At 51.5% G+C, this 14,549-nt stretch overlaps 1 protein-coding gene across 4 annotated transcripts in view; it reads right to left on the bottom strand.

Moving 5' to 3' along the window:
- Positions 1–14,549, bottom strand: part of Cdh23 (cadherin related 23) — a 326,387-nt gene that overhangs the window by 62,941 nt on the left and 248,897 nt on the right. For all 4 annotated transcript variants that reach the window (XM_041655414.1, XM_041655412.1, XM_041655411.1 and 1 more), the window contains 6 exons: positions 12,544–12,645; positions 12,281–12,283; positions 8,628–8,777; positions 8,175–8,303; positions 6,975–7,103; positions 6,105–6,332 (listed from right to left, as the gene is read on the bottom strand). In XM_041655414.1, coding sequence (XP_041511348.1) covers positions 6,105–6,332; positions 6,975–7,103; positions 8,175–8,303; positions 8,628–8,777; positions 12,281–12,283; positions 12,544–12,645 — 741 coding nt within the window. The remainder of the gene's footprint in view (positions 1–6,104; positions 6,333–6,974; positions 7,104–8,174; positions 8,304–8,627; positions 8,778–12,280; positions 12,284–12,543; positions 12,646–14,549) is intronic.

The raw sequence follows: 14,549 nt of genomic DNA, 5'->3' as shown, positions 1-14,549 counted from the left end.
CTGGACCCTGCAAGCGCAGGCACGTCAGCTTCATGGTTTCCTGTTTTTGATGCAGTTTTTGTGTGGTCCAGCCTCTGTCTACATCCATGAACTTGGGTCCTACCACCTGGCTGCTGCCATGGAGGAGCGGGATCTGGGGGTTGGGAATGGAGGGGTCCTGTCCTGGGGGTGAGAGATCGGGTGGTGATGAGACAGAGTAGGAAACTGAGCTTCCAGGAGGAAGGAGGAGTCTTGTAGTCTTCCAAGCCATATTGGACTCCTGGTATTAGCAGGAGTCTAGGAAGAGAAGTCATATGTTCTGAAGAACTAATTCATCCTTAGGAGGTGTATCAGAAATCAGGGGGTTCTTTGCCTGTCTCTAGTAAAGCTCTCTTTGGGACTGGGATGGGAGGGACCAGTAGGAAAGGTTTCTGATGTGGCAAGGACGTCTTGACAGGCCAAAAGGCCACTGGTGGCTCTTGTAGACCCAGCAGGCCCTGCTGGAGTACTATAGTGTGCCTCAAACTGGCTTCTCCAAAGAGCAGTCCTGGAGCTACCCTGCTTCTGTCTGACCATTATTTTCCATGCATGAGGTAGCTGAGAGCCTGGGCAGAGGCTGGTCCTTCAGGGACTGCTCCCCCCAGCAATGCCTTGGAGGAGGCAGCTAGGGTGAGGGCTGCAGAGGGCTGGTGATCTTTGATGATCTCGGTCCTGGTAGTAGGCTACCTCCTGGAAAAGGGTTTCCTGAGTGTGAACTGGAGCAGCACCCCAAGGCTGACCTAGCTATAGTGGGAGCCTCGGGGAACTAAAATAGGCAAAAGAGGAACTTGGGGTGCCAAGTGGGATAGTGGGAGGCATAAGTCCCTTGAAAACAAACAGCCCAGCTGAATGCCAGTCGCAGATCTAGAGAGCATGAACCATGTGGCCCATGCCCTGCATGGCTGCTCCTTTCCCCTGACACTTTCCTCGCCCACAATGAATGTGAGTCCTGGGAGGGCAGGGAGTAACAACAGTTTGAGGCTGCCTGGGGAACTGATAGCTGATACACAATCCTTGGGTAACTGGGCTGAATCAGGACCCCAGAATTATACTCTGGGGACCTAGCTTTGTCTGGGCCTGCTAGGATCTCCATAATGGCATTACGGCTTTAAGCTCGTGATGCCAAGGGATAAACATTTCACTGGGCTTCGTGGTTCTGATCTGTTGGTGTGGCTTCCTGGAATATTTGGTAGGAGGAATTAAGATGTGATGATACAGCTGATCAGAGTGCTGAGATTGATTGCTAATGCCTGCCTTGGACACAGGAAGAGGAAGTAGCAGTATGGATGCCATTTCTTAATCTTTTTTGTTAAAATATGCTTCCCCAAAGATTTTCATGTGTGTTTTTGCTTATTTGACATCAAACCTGAAAGTCTTTTTGTGTGCATGTGTACAAAGGATGCATGAATATATGTTTATATGTATGTATATGGAAGAAGGAAATCACCATTGGGTGTCTTCCTCCATTCCTCTGCAATGCATTTTAGAAAAGATTTATTTACTTTATGAATGTTTTACCTAAATGCATGTATATTCATTATGTGTATGCCTGTTGGATCCCTTGGAACTAGAGTTATAAATAGTTATGAGCTGCCGTATGAATGCTGGGAATCAAACCTGGATCCTCTGCAAGAGCAACAAATTAAAAGATGGATTTTAATTACTGAACTATCTTTCTAGCCCTACCGCTGTATTTTTAGTATATATTTAAATATTTTATGTGCATGGATTTTTGCCTGCATGTATGTATGAGCACCACATGTGTGCCCGGTGCCTGTGGAGGCCAGGGGAGGGGAGTACTGGATCTGTCCGAAATGGAGTTATTGGCAGCTGTAAGCTGCCATGTGGGTGGAATCAACCTGGGTCCTCTGGAAACAGAGCAAGCGCTCTCAACTACTGAGCCATCTCTTCTAGGGCCTCTACTTTATTCCTGACAGACTCTTCAGTGAATGTGGAGCTCACCAATAGGCTGGGTGGACTGAGCAGTAAGCTCTGTGGATCTGCCTGTCTCTGAACCCCGCCCACCTCTACCTCCACCCTACCCCCATCAACAGCTAGGGTCACAGACCACATGCCGTCATGTCTGGCTCTTTTCTGTGGATGCTGGGGATTAGAACTCAGGTTCTCATGCTTGTGTGACATGCACTGTGTCTACTGAGCTACCCCACCGAGAGTCTTTACTGTCCCTTCTTAATGCAGAAGGAAATGGTGGTTCTGAAAGGCTTCTGTGTGGCTGGTGGGACTACTGGTGGCTCCCATTGCCTCTCAGGCCTGTCCCCACTCCCTGCATTGAACCAAACAGCCTTCTTGCCCAGGACCTGCTCTTGCCCTCAGCTTGTGCACACTGGGCTCCTGAGAGGTGAACCTGAACCCACAAGTTTGTGGTTCCAGTTCGCTCCATTCCAGAAATATATTCTTATTTACGCTCTGTCTTCTCTGGCCTTCTCACGACCCAGAGGACCTGTGCATGTGTGGGTTCCTCCCATACCATTTGTCACCCCCTTCCTGCCTGCTGACCTCCAGGCCAAATGACTTCTGGTGGGCACTGGGGCCCATGCACTAGACATGTTGGCATCAGGGGAAAGGGAAGGGACCAGAGTTCTGTCTGACCACTGAGTCCCAGGAGCTCGGCCAGCTGTGTGTTCAGCATCTGGGGAGTGGCAGAATGCCTCTCAACCAGTAAGGTGAGCTACAGCTGGGGCTTTAATGGCCGCACATCCTGTTGCCTCTGACAGTGTATTTGATAAATTGCTTAAAAAAAAAAAGTCAAGGTGAAAGGCCAGGGGCTGGGTTCCTCTCTTGCTGACCTGGGGCAGTACTGCCTTCCTGATGTGAACACAGGGAAATGCCCAGGCTGAGGCCGAAGGTATTGCCGGGAAAACTGGGGTCCTTATTGCAGAGGCTCGCTTTAAAGAATGTAGTGAACTCTAGGGCAGCGTTCCCACCTCACGGCCCACCTTGGAGCCCCGGCCAGGGGTGTGGATTTTCTCTCTAGTAACCCAAGTAGTCAGGGTTATCTGCGACTGTATTTCCTGCTGCTGGCTGCCATTCGTATGTCAAAAAGGGCACCCTCTTTCCTAAACCTCCTGCCAAGGTGCCTCAGGGCCAGGGCCTCCTCTTTGCCTTCCGTCCTTCCTCCCTGGACCCAGCCCTTCCTCCTGCAGGGGCCCCTTGATAGCCACTTGGGCCTTGCCATAGTCCTGCCTTTCCTGCCCGTGGCTTGGAGCTAACAGAGGTCCCAAGCAATACAATGATTTCCTCTGGCCGGGTGGCAGGCCATTGTGTGGCAGGCCTAGGGCTGGCCCGGATGGCCCTAGCAGCCCAGCTGTCCCTGGCCTGGGTGATACAGGGTAAAGGCTGCGGATAGGAATGTCCGGCTTTAGGAGGCGAGGGGATGTTACCCAGGGAAGAAAGAAGGAGAAGGGGTGTGGACACAGGGGTTCCTCTGGGATATGGGGACTTTTTTGGCAGCCGATTCCTAAACCCTATGCTACAAATAATACCTGTGAAATGACTCAACAGGCAACGACACTTGAAGACAAGCCTGATGATCTGAGTTCAAAACCCCAGAACCCACACGGTAGAAGGAGAGAACTGATTTTGATAAGCTGGCCTATGATTTTCACATGCATGCTGTGACAGGTGTGTACCTTTGCTCATACACATGCCCCCTACCCTCACAAAATAATAAATAAATCAATAAATATTTTAAAAAATGATGATATGGCCTACATGACCTTCCTGATCTCTGGCTCTGAGCTCCCAGCACTGGGTCACATCATGCCCAGCGTGTCAATTTTGTCCTATGTCCTTCCCTCGGACTGTCTGTCTGTGGTGTCCTAGCCTGTGGCATGGCCTTGCTGCTGCAGACTTAAAGGATGAATCAGCTCTCCCAGATAAAACAGCTAAGGAGACTGTGCAGTCAGAGGTCTTGTCTGAGGCTGAACACCGTCCAGGGCTGGCTTGCAGCTGTGAGGCCCACCTCTTGCCTCTGTCTGGGAGGATGCTCAAACCATATCACGGGTGTGCTTGGTAATTCTACCGGCTGGCAGGCAGAGGGGCCCATTGACCCCATCTCCAGGCAGAGGGGAGGATTTCGTGCTTGTCTCTCAGATTCTGCCCCTGAGGTCAATGTAGTTTTTCTAAGAGGTGACTATAGCGATTTCAAGTCACAGGGCTAGGGATATGGCTCAGTTGGTGGAGTACCCCCACAATATCTATTTTCTCACAAGTCATGGGATCAATCCCCAGCACTGTATAAACTGGGGCACGGTGATACACACTTAAAATCTCAGCTTTCTCAGGAAGTGGAGGCAGGAGGATCAGAAGTTCAAGGCCATTCTCAGCTGTATTCTGAGTTTGGACCAACGTAGGCTACATGAAAACTTATCAAGACACTGATCAAATAACAGAGCTCTGTCTTCAATGCCAAGAAACCACGACACCCTGAAGAATGGATTTTCCCACTTCACCTATTTCTCCTGTGAGTCTTCCACTTAGCATCAGCTTTCTTTCAAACCAAGAAGTCCAAGAAACACCAACTGTTACCGAGCACAAAATCAGTCTTGCAATTATTGAGGTATATATAAAAGAAGGCAACCGACTTTTGACTCTGTAGCTGAAGATCTGGTACTTGTAGCCAAACGTATCACTGAAGATGACTGGAACTGCATCCTTCCACGACATCACAAAAACAATACCCCCCGCCCCCCGCAGTTACCCATGTCCTTTTTGAGCTCACTAGCATGACTGACTAAGCTAGCAGACACCAAGCTGCCCTGGAGTGAGAATGCTGGTTAGGAGGCAGGGCGGAGTGAGCCTTGTTTCCCACTTCAAAATGTGATGAGTGTTCCTGGGGCTGCTGGCCCAATTCCTACCCCCTCGTCAGAGTTACTCCAGATGAATGCCAGCCTGGACCTGCTATGCCCTCCTGCAGGGCCATTGATACCACGGGTACCTAAAGATAGCTCTCGGGGGTCGAGAGCAACTAAGTAAAACATATCCAATCTTCACCTTCACTGAGGCCACACTCTGTGCAGTGTGACTTGCTCTGGCCAAGAGAAAGTCACAGAGGAATCCTGTGCCAGCTCAAGCCTGGCAAGCACAGGGCCTTGCATGTATCCTGTGCTCTTTTCCTTCTTGTGTCTTCAGAACTGGCATAGGTTTGCTAGTTAGAGGGGCTGTCTCTGTCACCTTCGACGGATGCCAGTCAGCCCCCAGAAGTCCAGCCTTACCGGCTGACATGCAGCAGCATGCACAGGACAGGAACCCCAGCTGAGATCTGAACTGCCTGGCTGAGCTTGGTCTATACCACACCTGCAGATCAAGGCCTTGCTTCACGCCAGCCCTGGGTTTGATCTGCCTCACTGTGGGAGAGATGGCAGACGCGATTCTCCCCGCATCTTCCGTGTTTACCATGCCCTTGTGCCAACCTGAGCTAATTCAGTTTCCCAAAACACCAGCTCCATAGATCTTATCTGCCTTTATAGGTAACAAAGGTGAGGTTCTGGCAGGCTCTGCCTGGCCAGCTTTCAAGGTCCCAAGTCACAGGCCACTCACTTCTCCAGCACACTCCCTGTCTCCACCCAGTCTACCAGCCATGCCTCCTTCCCCAACTCCACAAACCACATAGCCGTGAGCATCATATAATCATGGGCTATGGCCGCCCAAGCATCAGAAAGGACTACAGCCGTCAGCCCTTCCTACCGCTAGTGTTGTGACAATGCCACGCCAGTGTGCAGAGAGAGGGCCAGAGGGCTGCACCGCCTTACAGTTGAGTGTGGTGCTGCAGTGCACAGTTTGCTCACCAGTCCCTCTTACTCCCTGGCCAAGGCCTGATGTCAGGCTCATCTGATAGCATCATTTAGTGAGACCAGAGGATGGACAGAGACCCAGAGCAGTGCAGACTAGAGAGACCCAGCTGCCTGCTTGGCATACACCTGCCCGGTGAGGCTCCTGGGCTGTGAACTAAAGGCCCACAACCTAGGAGGTATCAATGCTTTGAGGGTTATGTGGGGCTTCAGCCCTATTATTTGGCTTCTCCCACACAGGGGGGCAGCACTATCCCATTCACCTCCATTGCTTACCGACAGTGTAGGGGTGCCCTCATCTTCCACAGTGACCACCAGATGGTAGAAATTCTGGCGTTCCCGATCAGGTGGGGCAGGCCGTGTGGCAATCTCACCGCTGATACGGTCCATGCGGAAAGTCATATCCTCGTTGCCCTCGGTGATGTAATAGGACAGGACACTGTTGATCCCAATGTCACGGTCAGTGGCTCTCACCTGAACCACAGAGGTGCCTCCGCCCACATTCTGGCAGGAGAGCAGAAAGTGGTTATCCCAGGGTCACAGCCTTCAAGGAATAGCCCTGCCCTGCTCCTGGCGCCTCAAGGCTTCACTTGGGGCCCCTGGAAGCTCTGCTTTGTGTCCCCTGGGGCAAGGATGAGGTGACAGAATGCTGGTAGACAATGTGCTTTGGACACCTCCTACAGACAGGTCCTGGGTGAGAGCCCCTTGGTTCTGGTCCAGACCTGCGAGCTCAGATTAGATGCTCACACTTATATATGAGAAAAACTTCAGGTGCAGGGAAAAGATGCATGAACAGCCACACAGTCAATCAGAGGCTAGTGTGGGCATCTGCCCTGAGAGCGGGGCTTTACCTTAAACCACCTTCCTTCATGAGCTGCCCCTGGCTCTACGCCCAGCAAGGCTTGGAAAATGTCTTCCTGCAGTCAACCAGCCTTAGTGCCAGGTAATAAATACATTTGTTTGAAAAGGAAGCTATTGCAGGGTCTCTGCTTCTACCACAAAAATATAATGAAGGGCTGGGGACTAGGGCTGCATCTATTTCTATTCTGTGGAGTGAGGGACGAGTGGGCCAGGCAGATGTTTAAATGGGTGTCTCGTGGTCAGCTTTTGTCCATGGTCCACCCTGGGTATCTGGAGTGTCTTTACCTCATTCACACTGACGTTGTATCCAGAGGGGCTCTCAATCACTGGAGGGTTGTCGTTGACATCCAGAACGGTCACCTGTAGGATGTGTTCTTTCTTCCGTGGAGGGGTGCCACAGTCGGAAGCCACAACCTGTGGGGCGAAAGAGGAGGGGGCTCACAGTTAGGACTGAACTATGGGAGCAGGGCTATGGAGCTCAAAGGCTGTCCCTTTGATAGGGAAGACCCGGGAGAGCCAAGAGACTCACTGATTCACCTTGGTCCTATGCCTGTCACCAAGCTCTCCCCTTCTGCTTATGCTACAGACAATCCTTGCCCATGTCTTGCCAGGTTCATTTGGCATCTGACTACAGTGTGAAGAGCCAGCACTTCCTGACCTGCCTGTGTTTTGAGCTCTGTTAGCCCCTTGACCTTGGGTCTGAGATATGATTATGATTCAAGCCTTCTGTCATTCCAAGGTGGCCCCTGGTAAGCAGGGAGAGGCCTGGATTTTTTTTTTTTTTTGCAATCCTCTGGAGTTCTGACCACCTGCTGAGCCTATCCTGGGGGACTTCAGTGTGGCCTTGGTGGTCTCTAGGTACTCAACCTCTGCCAAGGAGCAGTGCGGGCCCAGAGATTCAGTGACCGCTCCAGTCAGTGTGGTCTTTCACTCTGCAGCAGAAGCAGGCCAGGTAGGGTTCTTTTGCCCATTGCATAAGTGGGGAAACTGAGGCCCAGCCAGAAGAAATAATTTGCCTAAGGGCCTACCATGTTCTTAACAGGGTTAAAGTCCCAGTGATTCCACTAGGCATTCTCCTGGCTGTTTCTGTTTGTTTTGCTTTATTTATTTTTTTAAGACAGAGTCTCATGTAACTCAGAGTGGTCTCAAATTTATGAGACTATCTCAAGAATAGTCTTGAAGTCCTGATCCTCTGGCCTCCACTCCCTCCTGAGTACTGGGATTATAGGCGGGTACTGAATACCACCATGCCTGGCTCTTCTGACTCCTTTGACAGGGCTAGGCACCTCAGCTGCTTCAGCTGGGAAAAGAAGCATGGCTCAGGTCACCCTCTCCCATCAACCTTACTGTGGTTAGCCTTGTATGGGCCACATGTCCCACATCATTGGTGACAGCAAGGAAACTGATCACCCAGCTATTGTGTGAGGTGGGCTCCCTCCTGAGTTCTGGGCTGTGGCAGTCCGGGAAGAGCCAATGGGTGCTCACCTTGAGGATGTAGTGGTCCAGTTCCTCCCTGTCCAGGGCTTTAGCCACAAACACTTCACCAATGGAGTCATTGCTGGTGACAATCTCAAAAGCCCCAGCAATGTTACCAGAAGCCAGGGAGAAGACCACCTATGGGAGGAGAGAGGGGGCAGGGAAGAGAGATGGCTGGTCAGGCTCAAGGGGCTGCCTGGCCTCTATGCCCATTGTTCTTCTGCTCTGCTGGGTGCTGGAAGAAAGGGAGAATGCTGAGGAAAGGAACCAGGCCCACCAAGGCTGGATGTGCCTCACAGGTAGGTCCAGAGGTTGTTAGCAGAGCAGCCTGGGAGCCTAGAGAACAGGTCTGAATCTCACCACTTAAATCCCCCTTCCTGCTTGGTGACAGGAGTGGCTCAGACGTCCCCAAAGAAGTAGGAAACACCCTATAGCTTGGGTAGACCCTGGCTTGGTGCCCACCTGTCCATTGCTGCCAGCATCAGGGTCCCGAGCCTTGACAGTGGCTACTCGCTGGCCCACAGGGCAGTCCTCAGGCACACTGATGGCCGAGTCCGAGGTGAAGTCAAAGCGTGGGCTGTTGTCATTCTCATCCAGCACAGTGATGTAGACCTGGGGACAGAAACCCTCAGCTGCTTGCCTCTGTCCCCAAGATGTCCTTAGACCATGAGGTCAGCAGGGACCTTCAGCAAGCATTCAAGCCCAGACCCATCCTAGCTGCTCGCTTCTCCGAGCAATATATGTACATATGTATGTGTGTGTGTGTGTTCACGTGCAGGCATGTATATAGTGTGCACTTATCACCAGGGCCAGGGCGGGGACAGCTGGGAAGCTGGGTTCTGGCTCATGGGAACGAGGGCCAGGAATACCCATCTTGGCACTGGTATCACTTCCTGTTTTTCAGGAGAATTAAGGAGTTCAGATTTTTATATGAAATGAGCCAATGAGTCACAGAAAGGAAAATCAAGTCCAGGCTGGTTGAAACACAGCTGCTGGCCAGATTCTGGCCTCCTCATTAAAGAGAGAGGGCTAGGTCAGGAGCAGGGATCTACTGTGACCTAGGGGTCCCAGTGGGGAGGGAAACTCCATGGAATTGCATATTCTTTCAAGTCTGTGGTCTGGACCTCGGATGGACAAAGGCACCTTGAGCAAGAAGAAAGAAGGCCCACTGTGGGTGTGGCCACCAGCCCTGAGAAGACCACAGGCCACAGAGACTACAAAGCTGCTATGCTTGTCACACTGACTGCCAGGGACAGGTTGGGAGGTGGCCTGGGTTTTAGGAACCCCAGGCTAGGCCTCCTCAGGCTGCTCCACCCCAGGCCAGTCCTCATCATCCTTCTGGGGCCGTGACTTCTGGATCCCATATCTGTCTTTTGGTGTGCACGGCACTCACGGTCCTTGTGGGCCCTTTCCATCCTACAGAACAAACTCACTGTTCCCTCTCTCTAAGGCAGGCTGCCTTTTTTGGTTTCAGCCACACCCTACCATGTCATCATGCAGCTGTCAGGACCCAGGGAGAGCTGGGTCACCTCCTCCATTTCTGGCTGTGTGAGTTTGGACACGGTTATTCAACCTCTCTGGCTTTCCACTCTTCAGCGGAAAACTTTTGAAACAAGAACACATGCTACACTGGATGCCAGAAGCAGGAAGTGAGAAAATACAGGTGAGGGTAGTGGATAGTAATCTCCATTGTCCCTCCTTCCTGTCTGATGGACACTCAGTCTTTCCCCCCAATCAGTCCTTCCTTGTCTATCAGGGAGTATTCTGGATCCGCTAAGCAAGCAAGCTGATATGAGAAATGGAAATGATAATGCCCAGTGTCCTGTGCTCAGGGCAAAACCCAGCAGAGAAAACTGCTGTGGTTGGACCTTCAAATTCTTTGGCCAGCCGAGGTCCTCACACCATATAGCCTGCGTACATCCTGTTCCCTCTGCCAAAAAAAGAAAAAAACAAAACAAAACAAAACAAAAATCTTTTTTTCTCTGTTGGCTTCATTAACTCATTCTGCAGAGCTCAGCTTGCGTGGCCTTCAGCAAGCCTACCTGGGTTCCCTGATATCTTACAAAGCATATATTAAGCCACAGTGATGCTGTGACCGGGATTTTTGCCTCAATCTAGTTCATGCTGTGCAGGCTGGGTTAAATCTGCTTTGGGTTTCTGACTATGCCCAACAGAGGCCTGGCATAGTCAGTCATTGGCCCTGTCATGGCTGCTACTCTGATCTCTTAGTGGTGGATGTGAGGGTGGGTGGTGGATGGGAAGGGAACCAGCCTCGGTGAGTGAGAAGAGATGGGGCCTTCTCCAGCTCCCTGTGTCAGAACCTCATTTTTCCCCTGCCCATCCCCCAGCACAAAAGTGTGCAACTCAGGAGCTCCTAGCTGAATCTTCCTTCCTGCCCCTTCCCCCATTGCTGGGGCTGGGAGGAGTCAGGTGGAGGTGAGCTAGCTGTGGTTTGGCTCCTGACTTCAGAGAGGAAACTGTACCACCTTTAAAGGCCTTTTCCTGCACCTACACCCTAGTATCTCACACAGTGTGGGGCCAACTGGGCTGTGTATCTGGGGCATGAGGAGAGCAGTCAGCTGAGTGGGAGAGAATGCAGGAAGTACTTGCCAGCCCCATCAGAGAAAGGGGTACCTGGACACCAGAGTGATATTACATTCTCACGGGATTACCCAGCCATCCCAGCCTCCATTCCCTGAACCTTCACCACCACTGAGGGCTGAAGGGCAGCTGGGCCCACAGTACTGAGGATGATGCTAAGGTCTGCTCAGAGCTCCCACCTATACCCCCCCCCAAGTCTCAGGCCATCCTGCTGGGAAATTTAGGACATGGGACTCCTGCCTGCTGCCCCAGGGGTTGAAGAGAGGCAGCTGTGTGGGGATCAAATCCCCATTCACTCTGGGTGCCACCCCAGGCCCAGCTCATCAGAGACTTTGTCCCACACCTCTGACTATAGTAGTTACTGTCCCCAAGAGCCTCATCCCAGAGTCCTGGTAATGGGGCTCATTCAGCTCACCCTACAATTATAGCTACCATCTCAGGTACTCCCTGGGCTCTGGTCCTGAGCATCCGCCTTCACCTCTCCCTCCTAAGATCTGCCACCCCTGCTGAGGAGGACAGGGCTACTGGGAGGATACCCCCCCCCCCCCCCAGTTAGGGAGGGAAGGGAAACCCAGAAGTTAGGCAGCTTTCTTTGTCACATAGCCACTGAGAGAGGTCTCGCTGTCCCTTCCTGTGCATGTTCCGGATATTTCTTTGTTATCACACTTCCATCTTATGGTCCCATAGGGACCAGATAGAACATGGAGAACAGAGCTTGGGATGGGGAAGAGGATGGGATGGGGAGGTCCTGAAGGGTCTGAGCAGAACGCCCGCTGTAGATGTTCATGTGCTTCTCATTTTCATTTTACAATGATGGATTGGTTCAGTGTGTGTTGGGGGGTAGCCGGATGGGAGTGGGTGGATGGGAGTGAGCACAGACGTGGGCCACAACATTTGTGTGGAGGTCAGAGGACGACTTGGGGTTGGCTCTATCCTTCTACCATGTGGGTCCCAGGATCAAACTCAGGTCATCAGGCTTGGTTGCTGTGGGACAATGGTCTGGTACCCTGTAAAGATTTGTCACTTGTATTGCTTTAATAAAAGGCTGATTGGCCAGTAGCCAGGCAGGAAGTATAGGCGGGGAGACCAGGCAGGAAGTATAAGTGGGGCAAGGAGAACAGGAGAATTCTGGGAAGAGGAAAGGCGCAGTCTGCAGTCATCACCCAGACACAGAAGAAGCAAGATGAGAATGCCTTCCTGATAAAAGGTACCAAGCCACATGGTGAACACAGACAAGAATAATGGGTTAATATATGATGTAAGAGTTAATTAATAAGAAAGTCTGAGCTAATAGGCCAATCTGTTTATAATTAATGTAGGCCTCTGTGTGTTTCTTTTGGACTGAACAACTGCGGGACGGGGCTGGGGGGAGAAACCTCTGTCAATACTTGGTGGCAATCACCTTTACTTGCTGTACCATCTTGCCAGCCCTCCACCCTACAGACCCTATTTCTGGGGAAGGTGGGAGGGTCTGTGTACCATCAGTGGTGTGAGGCAGTTCATGGGCTACTCACCTTCTGTAGGCAGCATGGACAGGAGATGGAAGGGAGAGAAAGGCAGAGGCAGAAGGTTATTGGCTGGCTTGATATTTCCACCCACCACCCATGAGGTCTGTGGCCCATGCTACCACCCCATCTGACCAAGGTCTCAGCCCAGGTGTCTGGCTGTAGGATGGTCCAGAGACTGCCCTTGCCCCAGCTACAAGTCAGGGGCTGGGGAGACTCAGGGTCCGGACAGGGTTGCAGTTGATTGGGGCTCTCACCCAGGACCCACTCACCACAGTAGAGTCCACCTTGGGGCCACCGTCATCTGCTACCACTGTCAGTGTGTAGAAGTCACCTTTCTCCCTGTCAACCAAGCCTTTGACTGTGATCACACCCTGTGGGGGATGGAGGCAAACATCACAGTGACATCAGACAGCAGTTCCATGCTCCAGCTGGATTCTACCATCTTCTCCCACCCCACTCTGCCAGCCATGTTTCATTCAATTGGCCCACCCTATTTTTCCATGAGGCTGTTGGCTGAGATCCCATTGCTTTTGCATCCCACCCAGATGCCTGCCATCTCCTCTATAAGGTTTCCTACCTCCTAGCCAAACAGGTCCTCTCTAGGTAGAAGGCCCAGCGGTACTCATCATCCCACCATGACCCTTTCCCCACATCTTCACTGACTGCTCAGATTCACATAGTTTCTGTGCTCTCTTCCATTCCCTGTCTGAGAGCCCTGTTCAGCTAATGTTCCCAGTCTCTCTAAGGGCAAGGCCTGGCATGCTGCAGGCACTCTGAATGACTCTCATCCACCTTGGCCAGGGCAAATAGCACACGGGAAGGCCGCTGTATCAGCTCCACACTAGCTGGTTCAAAAGGTAGGTTCTGCATGTGGAAGAGGCTGGCCTGAGTCTGTTGGAACTCTGTGCAGAGCAAGACTGCCTTCCAGGAAGCCTAGGAGGTTCACGGCACTGCCCTTCTGCACTACGATGGTGCAGGATGCCAAGTCGTGCCCCCCCCGCCCCCATCAGACTGGCCAGCAGGGAGTCATATGTTGCCTATAGTCAAAGAAGGGATTCTAGAGAAAGGCTCATTAAAGAAAAGGGGACGAACTAGCTCAGGATAGCTACTGAAGAGATGGAAAGGCGTTAGACCCGAAGTGAAAAGGGAGGTTAGACTCCTTGTATAATGGTAGGTTAGGAAATAAGACAGAATGCATGACCCCTTAGAATATCCTGGTACTACGGGCATCTAGAGAGAGGAGAGGAATGGAGACGGCATAATGGAGACTGTGCCTTCATGCTGGAGCCTTCAGAAAATCCCTTGGGAAAGCATCTGGACCGATAAACATTTGCAGGTCCTTTATTTATTTTTGTCTTTTAGAGACAGGGGCTTGCCATGTAGCCTAGGCTGGTCTGGATGTCTAGATCCTTCTGCCTCAGCCTCCTGAGAACTTAGATTACAGGTGTTCTTCTGGGGACAGGGTTGTGCCTGGAGGGCACCTGGAAGCACTCAGAACTTGCCTTATGTATCTCTCAGTCTGCTCATATGAATCCTTTGGAACAGCCTCTGAATTGGCCGTAGGAAGGAAGGAAAATGTTTCTGACGTGCTGTAAACAGCTACCTGAACTTCAGAAGGGGTCCTGGGAACACTTATTGCAGGCTGTAGTGATATTTTTTAAAAAAAGCTTGCCAGAAGATCAGAGACTAAAACAGCCCCACTGGTCAGCCTTAAACACCGGGCAGTGGTGAAACACACCTTTAACCCCAGTAGCCACACTAGTTTGCCACAGAAACCAGGTGATAGTGGTGCACACCTCTAATCCCAGCACTAGAGAGGAATATAAGGCAGGAGGAGACCATTCTCACACACAGTCTCATTCTGAGACTCCTGGAGGCAGGATCGCCATTTCTGACTGATGTAGAGCAAGAGCCAGTGACTGGCTGTTTTGCTCTTCTGACCTTCAGGTTGAACCCCAATTTCTGTCTCTGGTTTTTTATTAATCGTGCTACAGCAGGTTAGTCAGGGAACACAGTAAATGGCTGGTGGCCTGCACCTGAAGTGAGGTAGACTGGCAGCCATCACTACCTCCTCCTCTCAGATCCCACTCAGTGGAGCTGCTCCAACTTGACCCAAATCTCCAGGTACCCAGTGGGCAGCAAGAACCTAGAGTGAGGGGATCCCTATACATTTTGGTACCCAAAGAAGTAGCCTACGGCTGCGTGAATTTAGCAGGGAAAGTGTCTGGCTTTTCCTAATGTAACTTCCATTGCTTAATAACAAGGGTGCCAGACT

Source organism: Microtus oregoni, unplaced genomic scaffold, assembly GCF_018167655.1.
Source record: "Microtus oregoni isolate MIOR12 unplaced genomic scaffold, Mior012 000007F_ref0000211, whole genome shotgun sequence".
NCBI classification, from domain to species: Eukaryota; Metazoa; Chordata; class Mammalia; order Rodentia; family Cricetidae; genus Microtus; species Microtus oregoni.
The sequence above is the reverse complement of the archived record's forward strand: the minus strand, read 5'-3'. Positions and strand labels throughout refer to the sequence as shown.